General features: G+C 36.1%; 1 protein-coding gene across 2 annotated transcripts in view; it reads left to right on the forward strand.

The window, feature by feature from the left end:
* The window catches only part of LOC145270752 (sarcoplasmic/endoplasmic reticulum calcium ATPase 1-like), a 225,956-nt gene that overhangs the window by 34,645 nt on the left and 167,041 nt on the right, over positions 1-24,270 (forward strand). For both annotated transcript variants that reach the window (XM_080126351.1, XM_080126352.1), the window contains exon 3: positions 6,442-6,524. In XM_080126351.1, coding sequence (XP_079982477.1) covers positions 6,442-6,524 — 83 coding nt within the window. The remainder of the gene's footprint in view (positions 1-6,441; positions 6,525-24,270) is intronic.

Genomic DNA, 24,270 nt, shown 5'->3' on the forward strand with positions numbered 1-24,270 from the left:
TGTGTGTTAAACATTTAGAATGCACCCGTCATATCAAAGAACCTACTGTTGATTTTGTGTGTTGGGCCTTTCGGCTTGTGTGGTAAAACTTCTCAAATGCACTTGTGATGTTAGGCTGTGTAAGGTGTTAACTTTGGTTAAAATCGCCTGTTCCTTTCATTGGATTATTTTGATTATCGATACTTATCGAAGACCTTCAGACACAAAAGCTATCTAAGAACACTACCAGGTACGTAAAGTTACTACATGTGAAATTTCATAAAAATCGACCCAGCCATTTTGTAGGCCATAGGGAATGAACTCTGACAAAGTTCCTAGTAGATTAGTGTACATGTTCTAGTGGTATCTAACCAGCATTGTCCAGGACATAGTAAAGTTATTTTGGTTTGTAATTATTTTGGAACCTATTTTAAAACTTATACAGAAGAAAAGAAAAATTTTATTTTTAAGGTCGAAAACATTTGTTTTATCCAATTTAAAATTAGTTCAGATATCTTTACAAAGCCACGATTCTTGCCACATTTGGGTTGGTGCATCTACATCTTTAACAGGGCACAAAAAAGTCTCAAATCTTAATAGGTCTTGCAAGATTGCTTATACTCCAACCCGCTCCCATCGCCGCAATGTTGCATCCCTGTGCTTACAATGATTTTAATGAAATGTGCTCTGATAAACTCCTTGCAATGTGCCCCCTCAACGTCCTCAACAGGCAGTAAAATCCCACTTCATCACTATTAAGCTTCCTACAGTGTCTAAAATGTCACAGAGGGCTTTTGGACTTAGATTCTTTATTTTTGATATCTTTCTGTAATTTTAACAATCTGACCAAGACATTGGGATTTTTTTTTTTTTTAATGCAAAATTCAATCTTTATGAAAAAATGTCTTAAATGTTGCCCATTTTCAGCTTCGCATATTTATGCTCTTTCCAAAACTGGATTGCGATTTAACCCTCTTTAATTTTTTCTTCAATTCACACAGGGTTTAGGGTTTTTAACATACTTTTAAGATATGCCCACAAGAAAAAGTCGGGGCTATAGTCAAGTCTAGGGAACGTGGTGGCCATTTGACATTGCCATAACGAGTGATGTTTCCAAAGCATTGCCTGATTTTGGTAAAACCATTTCACAACTTGTGTCCATTGTTTCTATGCTATACATATCCATAATTCGAAAATATCTGTAAAATCTGAAATGGAGAAAAAATAATCTAATGGTAAAATGAAAAATTTTCAACCGTTCAGTGACTTTTAGACACCCTGTAGATGCCGGAAAACTTTCTAGTCTCTAATAGTTTCTTCCATTTGATTGCTAGATTCTGAAAATCCCTCCCTATTTCCTGCTTTGCTGACTGTACTAACATGCGAAAGTTTAAATGTAATGCGAACAAACATCTTGCTGCTCAACTCTCGACAGTCTCCTGTTCGGCACGATCATAATTCCTTACATTCCAAATGGCAACGTATCCTGTTTGGGGCGAAAGAAAAACGTTGCTCCCTTTTCCACGTAGTTTATTTTTAGGTGATTTTTATTTTTATTATAGCTTAATACATGATTATATTAACACGATACAACAATCTATATATGAGGTGTTGAATGTCATAAGTCCGTAAGTGCCACAAAGAAAAACACTGATAAAGTTTACTTTGGTGCAGTGAAACCTTGAGCTCTGTCAGAAAATTGAATACGATCCGGCAATATGCCACTCTGAAATCAATGAACCTGTCTCCTAAGTGTGCTGACATCAACTGCGTCGTCTTTGTAAGCATTCAATAGACGCTGAATGTTAATCGGTTCAATTCTATTTTTGCATGAAGTCATTCTATGATGCATGTTAATGATGGGGATTGTTTTCATACTGTCAATATCTGCAAGAATGATGAAATTTTTCAGGTGTTCAATGCATAAGTTTACTCTGATAACAATGCAGTCCTCTCTGATCCATTCGGGCAGAATCTAAAAATAGAAATTATTTTTATCATACAAGGCGCTAATTGTCATAACTCCGTAAGCGCCACAAACAAAAAAAACGAAAAACGCTGATAAAGTTTCCTTTAGGGCTATACTGTGCATTAGCCGATTTCTACCCATGTTCCGATCTGAACTCAACCATAACTATTGTACGTGTTAGAGGAGGCAGATATGACGATACTTCCTGCATGGGTGAACATTAACTTTGCGGATACACGGGATACTTTCGGGTGTGATTAAATTCTTAGCACCGTCGCGGGAATCCACCTTTTTTTTTTTTTTCGCAGTAGTCTTTGCAATGTATTTGTTCCAATTCATGTTGCCTGTGAATGTAAAGCTAAGGGTATCCACCCATTCAAATTGGGGGTAAGGAAAAAAAGCTAAGGAAGACTTGGAATAACTGTCAAAGATGATCTCCAACATGGGTGGATCGAAACCAATATAGACAAGTTTTCTGGAGACAGTCACTTTGTCACCATGACCCGCATGCAATCGACATCTGACTCGGAAGGTACATTTTAACCTAAGAAAAGTTGTTGATGCTAAAACAAACTGAATCATATTGTTGATTGGGTTACATTCTTGTCTGTTTCAACTGGATGGCTTTGTCAATATGATTTATGACTAGTAATTCTTATGGGTTAGTCAGTGTCCGATCTTTGTAAAAAAAAAAAAAAAAAAAAAAAAAAAAAAAAAAGTTTTTCACGTTTGTCGCGGCTGTGATCAAAAAATCTATTTTGGGTCAAATCTGAAAAGGTCGCTTTAAATTTCCTGTTCAGAAAACTACTGGTGCTAATAGATCAGGCTGTTTGAAGATATTGGCTTCCTGAGACGAAATGCACCTCACATTGATACGCTTTTTTTTTTTTTTTTTTTTTTTTTTTAAATAAAACTTATGTTCTGCAAAACCAAAAAAACCTTTTCCTTCTATTTACTTTCTCTTTATCCCCCCCCCCCGCACTTTCTGACTTGTTTCCTAACTTAAAATGTACCAAACATTAATACTGCAATCATTTTCCCCCTCTCCTTACGAAACTCATGTTCTGCAGGGCAAGGAACAAAAATGCTAAAATCCAATATAAAACCACCAAACCAAACACTACAAACTAGCGATCTTTAAAAAAAAGTTTGAAGAATAAAAACCTACAAATTAACTGGATGCAACATGAATATTATTTCCAAAATAATGGATTCAGCATTAAATAATCCAAAAATGGTTGATATGCCATAAAACCAAACAACCTAACTATCAAAACTAGTCACTGAATTAATCTAGATCACATTGTTTAAAAGAAAAACAAACTCTCACAATTTGCAATCAATTCGATGCATCGGTTCAATCTTGAAAAACAAAGGATACCCCCTGTACGGGCAGTTGCACATCTAATTTTGAGGCAAGGGTTGCGCAATCCCCAACCACACCTCCTGGTAATATTTTGCTAAATACATCGCATGTAGTCAGCAAAACATAAAAATACATTGGGGGGGGGTATATTACCAGTGAATATTATGAGGGTATTTTGACATCTTTTAAAGCATTAAATCTTTATATGAATGTTAAATTTTGAAGGAATCGGATTTGTATCCGAATGTGGAAAATTTGGGGTTAATCCCAGCACTAATATTTATATATTAATACTGTAATACCTTTTAATATATGTATGTACGTGTCACGGTTTCCAGATTATAAGCCGTTCTATCAAGAGACCATATTAAGAGTGGATAGCTGATAACTAGAGCTGTAACAAAATATTCTTTGGACTCTCGAGTATATATCAGTTAATGTTTTTAGTGATGTGGTTCTCGGTTGATTAACTTGAGTCAGATATATACTCGTTTCAAAACAAAAGAATATGCTGTTGTCAATGCCCCAGCGCTAACATACTACGAATATTAAATTCATATATAGATACACTGTTTAAGAACTTGTATCTAAATGACTTTAATAAGTTGTGGGTCTGTGTAAAGTGTTGGCGAATTGTGGGTTGTTCAAAATGCGCTTTATGTGGGTATCATGCTGACGAAGGAAACTATGGTTCCCACCTTGCATTAAGATATATTTCTGTAAAAAATAATTGAATACGTTGAAATATCAGTATAAAAAATTAGGATGGCGGCATTTATAGTGTCGTACGTGTCTCCTGCTACAGTCGAATAAGTGTCACCCCAAAAAACCCCAACCCTATAGCTTTGTTTTAAGACTTTCAGTGAAAAAAATCAATTCGGGTAACTTGATTATGTACTAGAGCTGATATCCATTCAATGTAACTGCCTTCAGCCTCCATCACCACTTCTACACAGATCCAGAACTGGGAACACGCTTTTTCCACAAGCGCTGGCAGGAGCTTGGCAGATAGCGGTGATCAGCCTGGCTTTGATGTTCTCTACGTATGACCAGACAAAGTAGTCCAGCAGGTTCAGGTCAGAAGAGGAGTGGGGCCAGTAATAGAAGGGTACAAAGTCGTAGCACTACATCTGGAGCCAATACTGGGTCTTTTTGGACTTGTGGGCTGGTGGTGAGTCCGGCTGTCACACCCAGGATCTACCAGCATCGCCTGATTGCACCAGGAGATCACACTCTTCGGCACATCCAGGTACTCTATGGTGTTGACTTTCAAGCCGACTTTGAAGATGTGAGGTGGTATGATGTGGCCCTCACTTGAAATCCCACCAAAGATCAGAACCGTGGCCGGAAACCTTGTTGAGCTGTGCCCTTAAGCATTGAACCATCTGCATTTTGAGGATGTTGGCAATGGTCCTGTTGTCATAACATGGATCGGTAGAGAGCATGTGTTGTACAGCGGCACATCTCCGATCTTGCTTGTTGAATATTGTCACTTTCAGACATGATAGAAGGCTCCTAAAGCTCTTGGGATTTGGCCACAACTGGCCAACTACTAGATAGACTGCAACACAAATAAGGAAAACCGGTTTTCATCAAACGGAAATGGAATCATGTCTTTTCTAAGGCAACAATTTTATCGTTTCACCTTGTACTAGCAGGTTTGGTGGCTTAATGGTGTAGCATTAACCAATGGGGTCTTGGTTTTAAATCTTGTTAGGACTAGCCACACTGATAAGTCATACAGTGAAATATGTCCATGAAAATGTAAGGGAATAGTTTATTTTCCTAACATTTAACCAAAATGTTAACCTGGTCTCATCGGCGACGGTTAATACAATCATAACCTGCAACTTTTACACAAAAATGGTGAATATTTGCATAGTTTTATCAAAACTTGAGTTTGACATTAGTCGAGGTTTCTCAAAAAGTTTCATTGTATTTTATAGGTAATTATTTAATCTACAGGGCTGGATATAAAGTATAAATTGACAAATGACACTGAATTTTAAAAGGTTAAAAGAGGAATTGAGGACTAAATGTCCTGGCTAGTAATATTAACCGTGCAAACTGACATCAGCAAAAAAAGTTAACATAGCATGGTATATAAATTTCCAATACTAAAATCAGCTGACAAACCTGACAAGCAGCAAAATTCCACCCCCACATAAAGATCCCTGGGTGTAAGAAAACCTTTTACTCCAATAGTTTCGTCCCCAAAACTGCTAGATTTTGGAACTCTTCTGGGATTCTGCTTTTCCAACTGTACTAACATGTAGAAGTTCAAGTGTAATGTGAACAGACATCTTGCTGCTCAACTCCCTACATAGTATCCCTGCTCCGATAGTAGCCCCCTACATCAAAGTGGCACTTGTTTTGGGGTGAAAATGGAATAAATAAAAAAAAAAAAAAATAAAATAAAAAAAATCTGTACTGGAACGGGTGACTATTTGGAAATACCATGTCCTGTATGCGCTCTCCATTTATATCTGCATTGTTTTTAGTCATCTTGAACTTGCCATTGGTCCTGGATATGACCTTAAACTATATCTGATGGTGAGGCCCCGGCTTGCGGACTTTGGGGTGTGTTGAACCACCCTTTAATTGCCATTGCTCCCAGGTTCACTCTGACCCGGAGTGATAGTACCTGTTTAGCTCCCAACTATGGATTAAATAGAAATCGACTTTATATATATAACTTGTTCTTCAAAATCACTGGATTTGGCATTAAATAACCTGAAAAGGGTTGATATGCCGTAAAACAAACAACCATTGAACTTGCCATTGGAACTCAGCGGTGACGATTTAAGAGTGTTGTGGCTGGTGATTGTGTAACCCTTGTCTCAATTGCGCATGCAGCCATCCTTGCAGGGGGTATCCATTGTTTCTCGAGACTGAACAGAGGCCATGATATTGCAGGTTTTTTGTTTTGTTAATATTTATATCTAGCCCCATGGACGAAATTAACCATTGAAGGGTATTACTGTCAATAAATCAACCAGATATTGTCAAATGTTTATATTCGTTTATTTTTTATTTTTTTTTTTTTTATTTTTTATTTTATTTTTTTTTATTGATATCAAAAAAAAAAATATCAAATGTCATGACTAATTGTTCTTCCTCTATTCAGGTAAACCTCTTTGGGAACTCATTTTGGAGCAGTTCGATGACATGTTGGTCAAGATTCTGTTGTTAGCTGCTTGCATCTCCTTTGTAAGTATATATTTTGAGTATCCGTGTATAGCTATCCACTTCCTCTAACCCAAGGGTGGGCAAACTGCGGGCCACATGTGGTCCACCAAAAGAATTCATGCGGCCCTCCAGTTACTGAATATTGAATGCCCAAAAGGATTTCATATTCAGTAATGTGAAAATTAATCGCATTTTTTCTTTTGAAATACCTTTTTTTTTCTGTCCATTTTAGATATGGAGTATATCGGAAAATATACTATGCGGCCCAGTAAAATTTGAATTTTTTTTTTTAATGTGGCCCTTGCTCTGAAAAGATTGCCCACCCCTGCTCTAACCCTTGACTTGTGTTTTTTTTTTTTTTTTTTTTTTTTTTTTTTTACATAGGCATCACCACTTATCAAGGCCAGAGACCACTCGAGGATAAGGGTTTAGAGTGTACAGTAGTCAATTGGACAATATAGTAATCATTAGTAATGGAAATTCAGTAACTTTGTTAACTTAAGTGGAACGGCTCAAGAACTTGTTTACGTTGGACTTGACTACCATATAGTAGTCAGCTGGAAAGCAGGAAAACTGAAGACAATTCCACAGGCGTGCAGTTCTAAGAAGCTTTGCTCATGGAATCTGTTTAGGTTTAGGCACAGATAAAGAGGTGGGGGAAATTATTGATAGTGTTTTCAGCTAGACGGGTGTTTCTTGTGAATGTTTGGCGAGGTGGGGGGGACCATTAGTATCAATCTTATCGCCTGTTATTGCTATAACTTATAACTTTTCTTATGCACTTATGTTATTATACTGACATAACGTTATTTAAGTGTTCTTAATATGGGGAACTATTCTGTACTTTCACCTAACAGATATTGTGAAACTAGTTTTTAACTTGAAAATACTATTAAAAAAAAAGCATGGTAACAAGTGTAGATGCAACGATTTTCTTTCAAATGAAAACGCATCTTTAAGTTTAAAACTTATTCTACAAAGATTTAAATAGGTGGTTCTTGTCCAGTATTCCCCCATATGTTTTTTTTTTTTTTTTACTTTTTCACCCCAAACAAGGCACATTGCCACTTTGGTGTAGGGGGCTACTATCAGGGGCAACTACTGGGGTACTATTTAGGGATTTGGGCAGCAAGATGTTGGTTGACGTTACATTTGAACTTCTGCATGTCAGTACAGTTGGGGAAGCAAGGGCCTGGAATGGAATTCCAGAGTTTAGCGGTTCTGGGGAAGAAACTATTTGAGTAGAAATCTTTTACATCTAGGGATCTCTACTGTGTGGGGGTGGGATTTAGCTGCCTGTTGGGTTTGTCGAGGGTGTCTACGTCGTGGGGGCACAAGTGTCTACAGTTCGCCAGAGCATTCACCATTAAAATACTTGTAGAACAGGCAGAGGGATGCAACGTTTCGTCGATGGGGCACAAAATAAAGAAAAATCTATTTTTGGAGGGGGGGGGGTCCATGACGAAAATCAAACTACTCTTTATATAAGTATTTATGAAAAATCCAAATTTGGAGGACCATCTTAAGTATGGTTGACCCTAGTGTAAATGTGGTATTGTGGTTACTGAGTTAAGAGTAAAGACGATTATTTGTGACCATGGATCACCGACACTCATCTCATTCCGTTTGCCTGTTTCCCACCTGACTACAACTTGGACGTCTTCAAGTCCAGCATAAACAAATTCCTGATAAACCGCCCTCTTAAGACACTTTATCAAATCTCCATTACTAACGATTACTACGATATTATCTCATTGATTACTGTACATGCAATAACCCTTATCCTCGAATGGCTTCCAGGCCTTAATTACTTTCAGCTGATGACCCCATTTCACTTATTGTCTATCATTATGTAACTCTTAAGAGTCGGGTATTGTAATTGTATGGGCTGGCTCACTTGAAAGTAGCCTGAAATAAGTCTACTAAAAGGAGGCAGTGGAGATAGCTCGTTCATTGTCTACTTGTCTGGCTTTATTTGTGTACATATTCGACATGAAACTGCAGTGACGCGTTAAAGCCAAGATGGATCAGGTTATCATGCGTATCCATTAAATTTTAAAAACAAATTAGCAAAAAGGAAAAGAGCCACGACATATTTTGATTCAGTTTTGTTACTATTTGAACTGACTCGTTCCGCATAATGGTTGGTGCTCATCGATGTGTAGGGAGACTGGCGTGCAATGCCAGGTCGGGCCAAGCCCATAACTCAAATCATTACTTGATGCCCCATTGCTAAATATTTAATATTATATAGTGAAGGATCAAGGGTAAGTGGAGTAATCTTTGAAAAAGATGGTGTCCTTTTATACTTAGGTTAATGAAAAGAGAGCCTTAGGGCCAGCCTTGACTATGGTCAACTACTTTATTACTAGTTGAAAGTAACATGGTTGAACGAGGAACCTCACGTTGTTCTAGCATTTTAGTTTGTCACGTTCCAACCCATAAACCTGTTAATACATACACATCCACCCACAGTATATTTCGGCAGACATCAGATAAGACGAGGTACAAAATTGGAGCAAGTTTTCATAAATTTATCAAATTGGTTGTACAAAAAAAACAAAAAAAACGGGCCTTAACTCTAGTTAGGCCCCGTTTCTTAGTGTTTTGTCCGAATGAAATGAAACTTTGGTCATAACTAGTTTATTATATTCAAAACATCACATCAAAACACTAGGGTCTTTGGCCTTTTTATTTTTCTCCGTCCTACAGCATATGTTCTAGATGGCCTCCATTTAGCTTTTGTTTGTTTTATTTTGGTCACCCTGTATAAGACTAAATCACAAAACCATGTTCGTTTAATGTAAGCTAGAGATTGCAACACCTGGTATCTTATGAAGTTTTTAAAGATGATTTTAACTCTAAGGGTGGTCTTGTATGCTGAAATATATGGTGTGTATGTAGATATATATATGTATGTATGTGTGTATGTTTTTTTTATTACCGTTTTATCTGTTCAGTTACATGTTTTTTTTTTTTTTCTGTAAGGTCTGACGAGGCTGCTAGATCGTAAACATGGTCCAGCATCCGAAACACATGTAACTACTGAACAGATAAAACGGCAATAAAAATATAAAACACATTTGCTCTGCAATAGTATTGAGCACTCTCTTCAGGTTTTTACTTAGCAATTTTACTAATATATATATATATATATATATATATATATATATATATATATATACACACACACACACACACACACACACCCACAGTGTATTTCGGCATAAGGCGACCGTCAGATAAGACAAGGTACAAAATTGGAGCAAATTTTCAAAAATTTATCATATCGGTTGTATAAGACTGCTAAATCACAACTATTTAAGATTGCAACAACTGGTATCTTATGAAATATTGGTTTGTAAAGATTGTTTTTAACTTTTAGGGTTGTCTTATATGCCGAAATATACGGTGTGTGAAGTAAATATTATTAAATGCAGCGGAGACATTTTGCTTTGATTCCTTTTCATTTTTCGAATTTCCGTATGTTTTTTGTATCAAAAATATTACTAAAAGTTCCATATTTGTTGCTGTCACGAGCGCTTTCGATTCGTCCACGAATCATCAGGTGTTGAAGTGAAGGAGCGAAAATGAGAATTAAAAGTGAAAACTAAAATAAACAGTAATAAGTTAAAATATAGTCGATGAAAAGTCGATTAAAAATATGGGTCGATAAAAAATTTGAGTATTAAAATCAACAGGTTCATGGACGCCGTTAACAAAGTCCGCCCACTGCTCCATGATGCAACCGGAAGTGTAAAACGTTCAAATTTAACGCAGTCAATCAAAATTCAAAGATGACTTGCAGAAATGACGTTGCTTTTAAATCTGCTATGAAAGCAAATTAAAGTCATTTTTAGGGGGAATTTCAGCTCTCCTAAAAAAGGGGGCACTTTGACAGTATCCAAATAAATAGTAATTGTCTCAGTATGAATGGTTTCCCCTCCCTTGACTAAGGACCAGTTACAGAACATAATACTCGGCCTGAAGGCCAGGCGGTTACGTTCCAATAGTTTCGCTTTATGCGAAAAAGAAACAAACATGGGAGACAGCGTGGTGGGAATTTTAACTCTATCAAAAAGTCTGTTTGCGAATGAGAGATATTATGATCTGGAGAGTATGCGAAAACTAACCGATGCGAGAAGCCAGATTTGAAAAGCCTTTCATGGATATACACAAATCCTTGCGCCCATTTTGCCTTTTATATATTACTAGCAGGGGTGCCCAGCGTTGCCTGGGTGTTTGGAGGTGTGTATGTTGAGGGGGGGGGTAGATCCAAACAACCAAAAAAACAATCTCAAATAGTCGGGCAAATTAAAGATAGATGCGACCCCCGTTGGTAACTCGTAGATATTATGATTTAGACAGTATATAAAAAGTTAAGGAGTGACCCGACTGAGCACCCCCCACCCCCAAAAGCCTTTACCGGACATATACAAAAAGTACACCCCCCCACACACACACACATACACAATTTTCGCTTTTATATATAGATAGATTAGATGCCTTTTGAGTTGTATTTGTAAACGCCCCTCCAGCCCCCTCCAACTATAATCTTGTCATACTTGCATGAATACCTTGATTGATGTCCCATCCATAGCCCTTGACCCCCTGCAGGGGCATAGGTTATCTACAACTTTTTGTAGATGTTTTTGTGGCGAAGAGTTCTTTTCCCAGAAGGTACATACAGCGCCTGACCTTCCCAAATGGTCACCCATCTGGTACTAGCCAGGCTCAACGTTGCTTAACTTTCGGTGATCTGGCGAGAACCGGTATGTCAACATGATTGTACTGTATCTTGATATAGTTTCATAAAATGATTGTGGGGAGTTATCTCTATGTATTAGGGACTTGTGAACCTATAGCAACTGCAATTTTAATTTTTTTTTTACCATGTTCAAATCGCGAATCTATTTTTATCCAACATTTGAACAAATGTCAGTTGAAACAAGCGAACTATTCCTACAATCTGTTTGGTACAATTGAACCGAAAAAAGCATTACTCACTGTAAGAAAAAAAAAAAAAAAAAAAAAACGCGGTGACGTAAGTTATGACATTCTCTTTATATAAATCTAATCTCAATGAATGAATCTATTCTGAATGATGACATGTCACTTTGTTAGATTTAATTTTTTTTTTTTTTTTTTTTTTTTACCCCCCCCCCCCCCTCTCTCTCTCTCTTCTAACAAAAGGAGGTTGGACCTGTAAATTCACCCTTGTCCGTTTGTCTGTCTGCACTTTTCTCAACTCTGGTTACTTTTAATGCATCTAAAACCAAGCTCCTATCTTTACATGATCAACGCTCTGATCCCCATCTGGCATCAATTGAAATGGATGGCTTTCGTCTTGGGGAGGCTCCATGTTTTCACAAGCTTCTGGGCTTGACCTTTACTCTTCATCTGAAATGGAACACTTACATCAGGTCTGTTGCCAAGGTCACTGTGAAAATGGTGGGATCTTTCTACCGCTCCAGAAGATATCTCACTACTGATGCAATTCTCTATCTATAAAAGCCAAGTACGTCCAGGGATGGAGTACTGCTGCCACATATGAGCAGGAGCTACTAAAAACAGCCTATCCTGCCTTGACAGAGTACAAAATACTTTGTGGCTTAGTGGGGATGCCCTTTTTTCTTCCCTACAGCTTCTCTCCCACAGAAGAGGGCGCTGTCGCTGGGGCATTAGAATATGCCGACTGCCCCCCTGCAAATCATAATCACCACAATACCACATTTACTCTAGAGGGTTATCCTACTTAAAATATCCCAGTATACATGCGTGTGCGCATTAGAATTATGGAATGGGACGAAAAACCGGCTGCTTAATTCTCTCACAGCAAGAACTCGGGCACCAAGTCAGCACTCCAGAGGGGCACTCGAACCTGCAAAAAGTTCCTGGGTAGTCCCGTGGGCATTCCCTGGTGATTGCGCCTCAGGCGATTAGCAATAAACTAATCTTAGAAGTCAAAGCCTGTGAGGGTAGACCTCCTAAAACTGCACAAAACCAACAGATCATTACAAGAATTGTCTAATCTGTTAGTTTTGGGGACCCGGGGGGGGGAACAAAAAAAAAACGGTTAAGACTTTCCGAACCCGTTTCTGAAGAATAAACCGCCTATTAATTTCCGGTTTGTTTAGGACCGAAAATAAGCAGGTATTAAACTTTGCTCCTAACCAACAGTGTCAAAAGGCTTCAGTGTCGTGTTTTATCCCAACTAGCTTCATTAATTCGCATATGAGGAAAGTAAAAAAAAATAAAATAAACCCCATAATTTATACCTGTTTGCACTGAAACACTTATCACAATATTCTGTGGATCTATATTAAAAAAAAAAAAAAAAACCTTGTTAAACTTTGTGACATATTTCCATTCTATGCAGGTCAGGTGCGAACGAACACCCCATAATTTTATTATACCATATTTCTTCAAACTGAAACATAATTATCAAAGTATACTTACGCAGATAGATATGAAAAGTCTTTATTAAAGTTTGTGCCTATTTCCATTCTATGAAGGCCAGGCGCGAATGCAGACCCCCACAAATTTATTATACCATCCCTTTTAAGTTCATTTAAATGAAGCGGAACCGACCTACTCGACGTTGCAACCATTGGCCTGCGTTCCCGCCGCCTTTTAAAACCTTTTTCCCTCCCTCCCACACTTTTTTTTTTTTTTTTTTGTATCTCTGCGTCTTTCTTTCTTGGCCACAGCGACTGCTGTTGGTTTCCTTTACTAATCCACGTGGCAAAATGTCGCTGGTTGCCTGGTGCGTGGGGGATATCCCCCTCGTGCGTTTCACTATTGTCAGCTGGCATTCCACCACCACCACCATTATTACTACGACGACGACTACTATCAATTGAACTCTTTCTCTCTGTCTCATGTATTGGATTAGTGGTTAACTGAGAAAACATGTGAAAATGTTATTTTTTAGCTTTTTTTTTTTTAGCTTTTCTTTTTAGCTTTTTTTTAGCTTTTTTTTTAGCTTTTTTTTTTTTTTTTTTTTTTTTTTTTTTTTTTTTTTTTTTTTTAAATAGAAAGGTTGGAGGTGCTAACCACGTCACATGTTTATTTTATTGGAGGAGGGGTGGGGGATCTATATTTAAGTTCTAGCAACTGTCTTCTATATCCAGAAGAAAAGGCGTTCATTCAACTTTTTAAGAGGGAGTGGATATCTATTGAATGTGTATTTTCAAGATTTAACTAAAAGAATTTTTTTTTTTTGTCTCAATGGCTTAGTTGCAAACACTTTGCATCTGCCAAACGAATAGAATGCAGGAGTTTAAAAGAAAATCGTTTTCTGAGAATTGCTTTTCTGGAAACAGTGCTTTCTCGTTCTATAGGATTTTCCCCACAGCTGTTGGTGACGGACTGACAAGTTGTCTCTTACCTTAATTAGATGGGATCGTTTTTTGTTTTTTTTTGTTTTTTTTTACCTCTTTCACTTAATCGAATGTTTTTAACAAAAACAAAACTCTAAATGATGATTGAAATTTTTTTTAACATTAACGGGTGGGGTAGGGGTCTCCGTTGTAAAATATGCTTAAATATATTTTAATTCATGTAAATTCTGTATTTATTACAGAGCCGTACTGATTTCAAAAGTATAACATATATATATATATATATCATATAATTTTGAAATCCAGTTATATATATCTACTGATTTCAAAAGTATAACAAATATATATATATATATATATATATATATTTGTTATACTTTTGAAATCAGTAGATATATATAACTGGATTTCAAAATTTCAGTATACCTTTGAGTATCCTGCCGAACAAACTAATGCAATCTACCCTCTGATGAGAAGGAAAGTATTTCTTCGAAACTCCGGATTAAGGACTATCCACTTATCAAGTGTTTCCTTTTCAGATTAAATATGTTTTTAACTTTTTTTCATTTTTAACATGTTTTAACTGTTGGCTCGTATTATAAGCTATTTCCTATTTGGTTTTATCGAGCTTTTACATCTGGCTGAGATAACTTTATAAATATTAATTCTTTAATATTTATAATATACTTTAGTTTTACCATCTTGGATCATTTTGGTAAATTTAATTGTAATTTTTATATATATATATATATATATATATATATACATACACACACATCTTTAAATTTATCTGTATATAAAGATAAATTAAAGACTAAAAAATATTTTACATTTTTTTACTAAAAAGGTTTATTGAAATTTGGAAATCCAGTTATATATGTATAAACTGGATTTCCAAATTTCAATATACCTTTTTTGAGTAAATTAATGTAAAATATCTTATGAAAATATATATGGCATAAGCCTGACTCATTCTCACGAGAATGAAACACTATTTGGTTTTGTTGCCATATATTTTCATAACTAACGAGCTCTACCTATGTATTGAGCACTGTCGAAGTAAATACTGAAAAATTATGCATAAAATTATATCTTTGCATATTAATTTGTGATTAGATCAAGTAGCCATATATATATATATATATATATAGTAATTTATAAAATATGGCGATTAAGCTACACTGAATATTCCGCCTTTCATCCACTCTAGGACTCTTCAGGCTTATGCGCATAAGCCTGAAGAGTCCTAGAGTGGATGAAACGCGGAATATTCAGTGTAGCTTAATCGCCATATATATTTTAGAACTTACTAACTAGCTCTACCTACATATTGAGCACTTTTGAAGTAAATAAAGTTCACGCATAAATTTATACTTTCGTATATTAATTTTATGTGAGTAAATGAAGTAGTTGTATATATATATTTTACTGATTTCAAAAGTTAAAAGAATTACTTAGGTGCCATCAGCTAGAATCAAAGGCAAAACATTTGATCTCCAAAGGCCCTAAAATGTCTAGCTTGAAAAAAAAAAAAAAAAATTCTCGGACTAACGATATCATTAAATTGTTTTAGCATTTTCACCAAAAAATTGCAAAAGTATATTTTTGTAATTTTTAATACGTTTCCAGGAAAACTAAAAATTTGAGATTCTAATATTTCCCTTTTGTGTATGAACATGTAAATATTAGCGTGATTTTTTTTTTTTTTTTTTTTTTTTTTCCTGGGGTGGGGGGATTGAAATCCTAGTTTACAAAGAAATCATTTACCAACTAGAATAATTTCTTAATTTGAAGTATGCTTCTACAGTACTGAACAAAAAAGACAGAATTTGTACCCAGTCTATCATCCAAATTCATTTTACTTCACAGGTAAAAAATTTTTCCCCCATTTTAGAAAGTAACTTTAGGCTTTTATCTTTTAGCCCTCTCTCTTTCTCCCTACAATTTAGCATAATGTCTCTCTAGTCCTCTGTCTCGCTCTCTCTTTCTCTCTCCCGACATCTTTGCCTCTTCTAGCACTCTCTCTAGCCCTATCTCTCTCTCTCTCTCTCTCCCTACATCTTTGCCTCTTCTAGCACTCTCTCTAGCCCTATATCTCTCTCTCTCTCTCCCTACATTTTGGCCTCTTCTAGCGCTGTCTCTCTAGCCCTATCTCTCTCTCTCTTTCCCTACATCTTGAATGGTCCTTATATCAACACATTTGTAATTTTGAAGGAGGTATAAGCATTCAGTCGCGTGTCATAAATATCTCTTGAAACCTCTTAGTTTCCTCCATACCAAATTCCCTTGAGATTCAAATAAAGCAATGGTTTTGTTTTCATTCTAATGTTGCAAACAGTTTTTCGCTCGACCTACGCCCCCTAATGTATATTGTGGTTCACCTGTTTCAAAAAAACACATCAAATGTAAGATACCTACTTGCCTCCAATAACTTGCACAACTTATTTGTACCTTTGGGTTTCATTTGTGAACTCTTCCATTCTCAGTATTGTGACCTGTCTTTTAGAGACAATGGATATCCTCTGTAAGGCTGCCTGTGCAAAAAAAAAAAAAGTTATAGTATAAGCAACTACACACTTACTACACTTGTGCCCCCCTCAGCGTAAATACTCAAGCAGCAAACTTCCACCTCTTAAGAACCCCCCCCCCCGGATGTTGGAAGGCTTTCTACTCTGGTAGCTTCTTTCCTCAAATTCTGTGCCTTTGGAATTCCCTCCCTGTTCCTTGTTTCTCCTACTGTACCAAGCGCACAAATTTAAATGTACTGTCAACAGGCATCTTGTTGCACAACTCCCCACTTAGGATGCCACTAATTTACTGTGATCCTTTGTGGCGGAGCGCTTGTGAGACTGTGGACTATTACTAGATTAAGATTCAGATTTTAGCAAGGAGAGGGAAGAGGCTATGATGCTGCGATATTCACCAAAATTCCTTAATACTGGTACAACATTTTTCAAGAAGTGAGATTCAACAAGGCGTTTGTTGTAGAGCTTGGAGAGAACAGGGTCTAGCTCAGCAGAGCATTTCTTAATATACCAGAGATAAGATCAGGCCCACATAGCTTGAAAGTATCTAGATTTTTATATTACGGACATAGGAAGGGGTAATAATAATCGCATCATAGTGTGGCTTCTGTCCATAATGGGAAACTTGGGAGTTGGTTGTGTGGAGTCTGAGGTGAAGTGTAGAAAGAACTACTGAGTAAGTAGTTCTTTCTTGGTTGCTGTACAGATGAGATGGTTGTCAGATAGAGAAATTTTTGATATCCCATTGTTCATCACACACGTATATAATATATATAATATAATATATATACCTCTTTCTACCCAGGCTGCCTGCTGCTGTTTTGATCCCCCCACTACCACTTTTTGCAACCCGCCCCCTCAGGTTCCTAATTACACCACCTCTCCACACCTGGGCAACGCCAGGCACCCCTGCTAGTTACTATATATTGGGTCAATAGGAAATCTGCATTAATCAAAGTATATTTAAGCGTATTTTATGCCCGGGCAAAGCCGGGCGGCCCCTCCAGCTAGTAAAGTATGTTTTAGTGAGTACTTTGTCTAAACAGGCTAGTATACAGTGAGTGAAGTAATTTGTTGATCGAAAATACGTCTCGCTGTGTTTTACAATTCACCTCTTTTTTTTTCTTTTTTTTCCCCCCCTTCCCCCCTCATCACCACCTGCATGCTTACTTCTGAATAAATCTTTTTACCTTGTTTTGAATCTTGAACATATCCGATAACAGCCCATAGGAAGAAAACAATTCTAACATTTAAATAAATTAAAACTCTGAATATCTCGAAGCTGACTCCACAGGTTCTGCTCCAGTTTCTTCTGACTCGACACTGCATCATTAGGATTGTTTCTCTTGTTGGGTGCCTTGTGTGTGTGTATGGGTGTATGTGCCCCCCCCCCCCACACACACACGGTTCCCTTCTCTTGATTGCTTTTTCGTTAGGGTAGCACCCGAGAGTTATACCCATCCACTCTTCTCACATCTGTGTTGGGTTGGATGATAAACGTTATAAATATTGCAGGATGTGACGTACCTTAACCATAGAACCTTTCTTTTTTCTTTTTTACTCTACGCGCGCGCACACACACGCACGCACACGCACGCACACACACACACACGTTTACCTCTAAACCTGTCTTTTCTTTTATATTTTCAATCTCTTTGACTTTTGTTTCATCTATATATTTTTATTCCATTAATATTGTTTCCTCCCTCTCAATCTGTTCCATCTATATTCTCCCTCTCTATGATCCAACTATATTTCTTTTCCCTCTCTCTGATTCATCTATCTTCCTCTTTCTCATCTATCTTCTCCTCCCTCTTCTCTCTCTATATATAATATATATATATATCTGCTTCATCTATATTCTTTCTTCTCTCTCTGCTTCCTCTATATCCTCACCTGCTATATATCTCTCTTCATACTCCTTCCTCCCTAATTCTTTCCATTAAAGAGTTTAGAATCTGTTCAGGAGGAGGTTGGAATCTGGGTCTGGGCAAAGAAGAACCGAAGATGTTATAATTAGCTGCAAATCTTATCTCCTTTGCCCACGAAGAAAAAGAACTTTCTTTTCTTATAGGTACTTTTTTACTCATGGCCTGACTCTCTTCATCTCTTATCATTCAGCATCACGCTGTTCACCTTGCATTTCATCCTTTGAGTATTGGGCGGAGCAAAGATAGCACAATGCAACAGGCTAACTATATGGAACGCAATTAATGATAAAGAAAGGTGCCTTTCACAGATGACTTCCCTCTTCTGTAATCGTTATTCCGGGGGAGGGGGGGAGGCAATCATTTCATCCTCGTTCAGATTTTACAAGTACCTGAATGTATTCACTGTAATGTATATAGCACTTGCCCCCCCCCCCAAGTTTATAAACTACTACAGGCTGCCTGGTCGTAAAATAAGCATAAATAATATATTTTAATTAATCCAAAAACTAAGACATGTGCATTAGAGTATTGTTTTTTTTTTTTTTTGTAAGTATAAAAAAAAAACCCTGAGATTGAAACCAAAATCTAAACAGTTAAGTATGATAACCATAAGACCAGCTTGATACAATCTGTAGAAAGTTTTTTCAACCCTACTTATTCTTAAAGAAGCTGCCATGTTTTACAGCTATACATGCACGTTTTTGAAACAGTTGACAGATAAAAAATCCGATGACCCCCCCCCACCTTCCCCCAAGAACCTTTTTTTTTCAGATTTTACCTCTTAACAGCCCTTTTTTCCAGATGAAAACCCAATTAAAATTTTCCATGTCTGAATACCCTATATACCAAATTTCAAGTCTGTAGATCAAAAATTTGTCGAGTATATAGTAGGTTAAAAAAGGGGGGGGGACTTCTAAGGGGGTCAAAATTGAAAACGTGTTACATAGGAGTCGTTGGATTTTTCTGTTTGCTAACTGTTTCACGATTGTGCATACGTGAATGGTTTGCATTAGGTTCCTTATGTTAAGTATAAGTCGGTTTGAAAACCCTTTGTTAGCATGTCATGCTAATCGATTGGTTTTTTTTATTCCTCATAATATATAATATTCAATAGAGGATTAGTTCTATAAAAATTCATACGCAATCTGCATAAATTAAAATATCATTTGTAAGCATATTGTACGACCAGGCGGCCAATTTTTTTAGTACTTAGTGTGAACATCACTCAAAATACAACTGCGAATTACTTAGGACTCATGGCTGACGGAATAAGAGCATGCTACCTCCATCGTTTTTTTTTTACACAGGAATCCCCACTTATCAAGGCCCAGAGGCCACTCGAGGATAGGGGTTAATGAGTATGCATTAGTCAATGTGATTATAGCATAGTAGACATAAGTAGTGGGAATTTTGTACATTAGATTACTAAGGGGGGGGGGCGGTTCATTAAAAATTTGTTTACGTTGGACTTGAAGACTGTAGTCGGCTGGAAAGCAGGCAATCAGGAGAGTTCCACAGGTGTGCTGTTCTAAGAAAGAAACTTTGTTCATGGAATCTGCATTTAGGTTTAGGTACAGATAGTGTGGGAAATTATTGATAGTGGTTTTGGCTGAACGAATATTTTTCGTGAAAGTTTAGTGAGGGGCGAGTGACCATAGATTGAAGCTCAGACGAGTACTTGCCATGAAAATAACGATAAAGCAGAGACAGGCTCTCAACGTCTCTTCTGTGGGAAAGAGGTTGCAGGGAATAGAAAAGGGTATCCCTCATTAGGCTACGAAGTCTATTTTGAACTCTGTCAAGGCAGGATAAGCTGTTTCTTGCAGCTCCTGCTCAGATGTGGCGACAGTGTTCCTTCGTTGGCTGTACCTGGCTTTTATATAGGTAGGCTGTACCTGGTTAAATAAATGGATCCTATTAGAAATTCCATGCCAACTCTGGAGTTGCACAGGAAGAATCTAAAGTTTGACAAAATACACCTGCAGAGGTTACATCGACCAAAACGTTAGGATAAATAACACTGAATAATAACGGTAGTCTGAATAGGTAATGTAGGCTTTTGAAAAGCCAGCACACTAGATGAAATGCATTCATTGCTACAGAAAATGCATGAGCAGCCCCATGAGCATTCTTTGCTAAGTGTGCCTAAAGCGAATAATTCTCTTTTTCAGAGAGAAGGTAAAACCTGGGAGCGAGGACCTCCTAGGACTGCATAAGACCCTATCTTGACAGCAGCAAAGCCATTGTTGGACTGATTGTCGCTTAACTGGTGGAAAAAAAAAAAATTTACAAAACACCTACTGCAGTTGACCTAGTATATCCTATTCAATTAAAAAATACTTTGGAACTTCAATAATTGATATATGCATATACTACGAGACAGACACCTTTTTTTTCTTTTTTTTTTAAACACATTTTATTTTTAATATTGATTTCCTAATCAATATAATATATAAAATATATTTAAAAATAAAATATAAAAAATATATAAAGATATTTAGAATTTAAACAATAACTGATGTTTACTTAATGTAAAAAAAAAAAAAAAAAAAGTATCGCAACAAAATGTACTTACAGTGAAACAATGACCTATATACAGCAGTAACTTCTTCGCAAACTATTTTAGTGTAATTTACGTTTCAGTATGATTTTTGCTGGTACAGGGTATAATCATTGATTTTATTGTGTATATTTAAGGTTGGGAGAGAACGCTACTAGAATGCTCAATTAAGAAAACATAAGTGCGTAATATTCTCTAAGTCTTTCTCAAACTTTTTCTGTGAAACTACTGAACCAATCTGGATGAAATTTTGTATGTCCTTTTGTTATAAGGTGCAGCAAACAATGTATTGTATCTGTTCGATTTGCGTTTTGGGTTTTTTTTTTTTTTTAATTTTAGGAAGAAAATGTACATTTACTGCTTGTTAGTGGGATCGAACTCAAAACACTGGATTGCGATTTTGTTTGTTTCTTCGCACCAGATGGGAGAGAAAGATTCGGAGAAACAATTTGTCATTCTTTAGCATCTAGCTGTTAAACATTGCAAGACGCAAGCAGGTTGGACCCATATAATATTTATAAAAAAAAAAAAAAATTGCCTGAGGTGGATGGGGTTGTGTGAAATAGATCTTATGCAACTGGATTTGTGGAGCTTATAAAACTTAATCTGATGAGCAAACATGGCCCTCCCCTCGTTAAAATAAAAATGTATTCAAATTTTGAGAATGAACATAATGTAATTTTGCAATTTTTTTTTTTTTTTTTTTTTTTTTTTTTTTTTTTTTTTAATTCCTACGGGGTTGAGGGGAAGAAAGTCATTAACCTTGAGTGTGTGGGGTGGGGGGGCTTTGAATATCATTCCTTGCCCCCAACGGCAATCTGCAATTTTGTTTTTATTCATTTGTTTGCATATTTGTTTAAATTCATACAAAAAGAAATTAAAAAAAAAAAAAAAAAATTTACTTGTTAAACAACTATTTTTAATTAAAAATGAGTTCTCCCGCTTGCAAATTTTATTTTTAGGTGATTATTTAAAATGTTTCCCAATTAACACTTATGTGGATAAAGTTTTTTTTTTTTTTTTTTTGTAGCGAAGTACGTTAATATATTGTCGTTAATATGGCTTGTCTGAAGCAATTTTTGCCAGCTAATTGGGTCTTTTAAAATCAGTAAGATAACTCTATATAATAAAATAGAAATAAAAAAATTTTAGTTGCAAGTTCAACAATTTTATTTTTTCTCTTAAAAACGAGTTATCTCCCTTACTGAATTTTGATTTTTTTTTTTTTTTTTTTTTTTTTTTAAATGTTTCGTATTTACACTCGTCTGAACTTGGCAATATTTTTTAAGCTAAGTATCTTACTACAATAGAAAAATGCGAGCATGAAAAGTAATATGGTTAAGCTTAAACATGGAAAAGTAAAGGACTAGTTAAAACGGGAAAAGAAAAGGACAAGATATTCTAGTAAAAAATATAAATTTATAACTTAAAATATTGCAGCATTAAGAATTTTATATTCAATTTATAACATATAATCCTTAATGCTGCAATATTTTAAGTTACAAATTTATATTTTTTGCTAGAATATCTTGTCCTTTTCTTTTCCAGTTTTAACTAGTCCTACTTTTCATGCTTGCATTTTTTCTATAATCCATTTTTCCATGTTTCCAATTCTTTGTTTAATTTTAGTCTTATTTTTTGTCCACATAAACACTAGTAATAACAATGTACGGCACTCGTCTGCTTTCAATGAAATATCCTCAATTATCTTACATGTTTCGATTCTGTTTCACGAGTTATTTCTCTTGTCACGATAGTCACTGAAGCAACGATGTTGCTATGGAAACCAGTCATAAAGTCTTGCTCACGACCTTACATTTTTTTAATGATTTTGAACACCAGAAAATTCATAACTTTTGATTTACTGAACGAAAATTGAAAAAAAATTTCACAATATAGCTGAGAAGGTGATCAATAAACTATAATTGTTTGAAAATTGGTCTAAAAATGAGTGAAGTTTTAAAGCCGTTTTAAATGACTAAACTGCCACTTAACCATATCATTCAAACACTAGTGTTTTGAATAATATTTCCACTAATATGGTTAGAAGCAAAGTTTTTATCAGCTTAAATGCTATTGGAGTCTGACTTTAGAAGTTTGACAAGATAGCTTTATAGATTAGATATTTGAAATACAGTAAGGAAGGAAAGGGGATAAACCAATGCAATATAAAACCAGATCGCATTATGGTAGGTGCTTGACTGAACGTCAATCTCTGGTTCCCTCTTGCACAACGTTCACAGCAAAAACTTGTCTAGCTACAACCACTGTAAAAAAAAAATCCTCTAAATGTGGATCCAAACAGAATTTCTATAAGCAGTTCCTTTCCAAGAACTTGGTTGAACAAAATACCACAAGACTGCTTCCTGGCTGATGGCTTTCAAGTCCAAAGTTGAGAAATTCTTGTTGAACCAAAGTTGTGTAAGCAGACTCCAATATTACTCTGCCATGTTTGGACAGAACAGGTACTACATTTTGATCATAGCCTGAAGGTCAAGATAGTGTATTTTACTTCGTTTCACTTTTGATACGACAGCGATATCAGATGGATTTTTTTTTTTTCCATTGCATCTTCAGCGATTATGCGATAACATATTTACGAACATAAAATTGCATGGAAGTATTATATAGATTGTTGCCATCGTAACCATTTTCCTAACCAGAATTTTTTTTTTTTTTTTTTTTTTTTAAATTTATGGGAAGAATAAAAAGGACACTGTGACAATGTTTATGTATAATCAAATATCAGTCAGATGTGATGCTGTCTGGGTGTAAAATCTTTTTTTTTTTTTTTATTTTTTTTTTTTACTTGTTTTATGTACACAGATTTGTATGAATTAAAAGAAATTGATGACGTAAAAAACTTTTCCAAATATGAACCTTAGTGAGGAGTGGGTGGGTTGGGGGGTTTAGATCTGACGTCATTGCACTTTGCTGTTTAGGAAAAGTATTTGCTTTCTGTTTTCGGAGTTCTCCTCTTCCTCTCCCTCCTCCCTCCTCCTCCTCGCCCGTGCCCTCTCTAATAAACGATATCTGTAAATTGTTTTGAAAACTCTAACCACATCTCGCTCTTTCTCACTCTCTCTCATGTGGTACAAGCAGTTGAAATGGAATGCTCCAACCTAAAATAGACACAGCAATTTACCTACCGCATCTCCCCCCCCCCAACCTTCCTCCTCTCACCTAGCGCACATCTTTTATTACTGCAGCTTCTCTCTTCAAGCAGTTGTAATAATATAGTCCTTCTTCAGATTCATACAAGGTGAGCTTTCTGCTTTGCAAGAATAAAACATCTCTCTCTCTCTCTCTCTCTTTCTCTCTCTTATTGTTCCTCCTCTTCAGTAGCTAAATCAAATATACTCCTACATCTAAAGCCGATCACTACCTCCCCTCGTAGTAGTTTTACTC

Source organism: Euprymna scolopes, chromosome 46 (assembly GCF_053919585.1).
Source record: "Euprymna scolopes isolate OS-2025 chromosome 46, ASM5391958v1, whole genome shotgun sequence".
NCBI lineage: Eukaryota > Metazoa > Mollusca > Cephalopoda > Sepiida > Sepiolidae > Euprymna > Euprymna scolopes.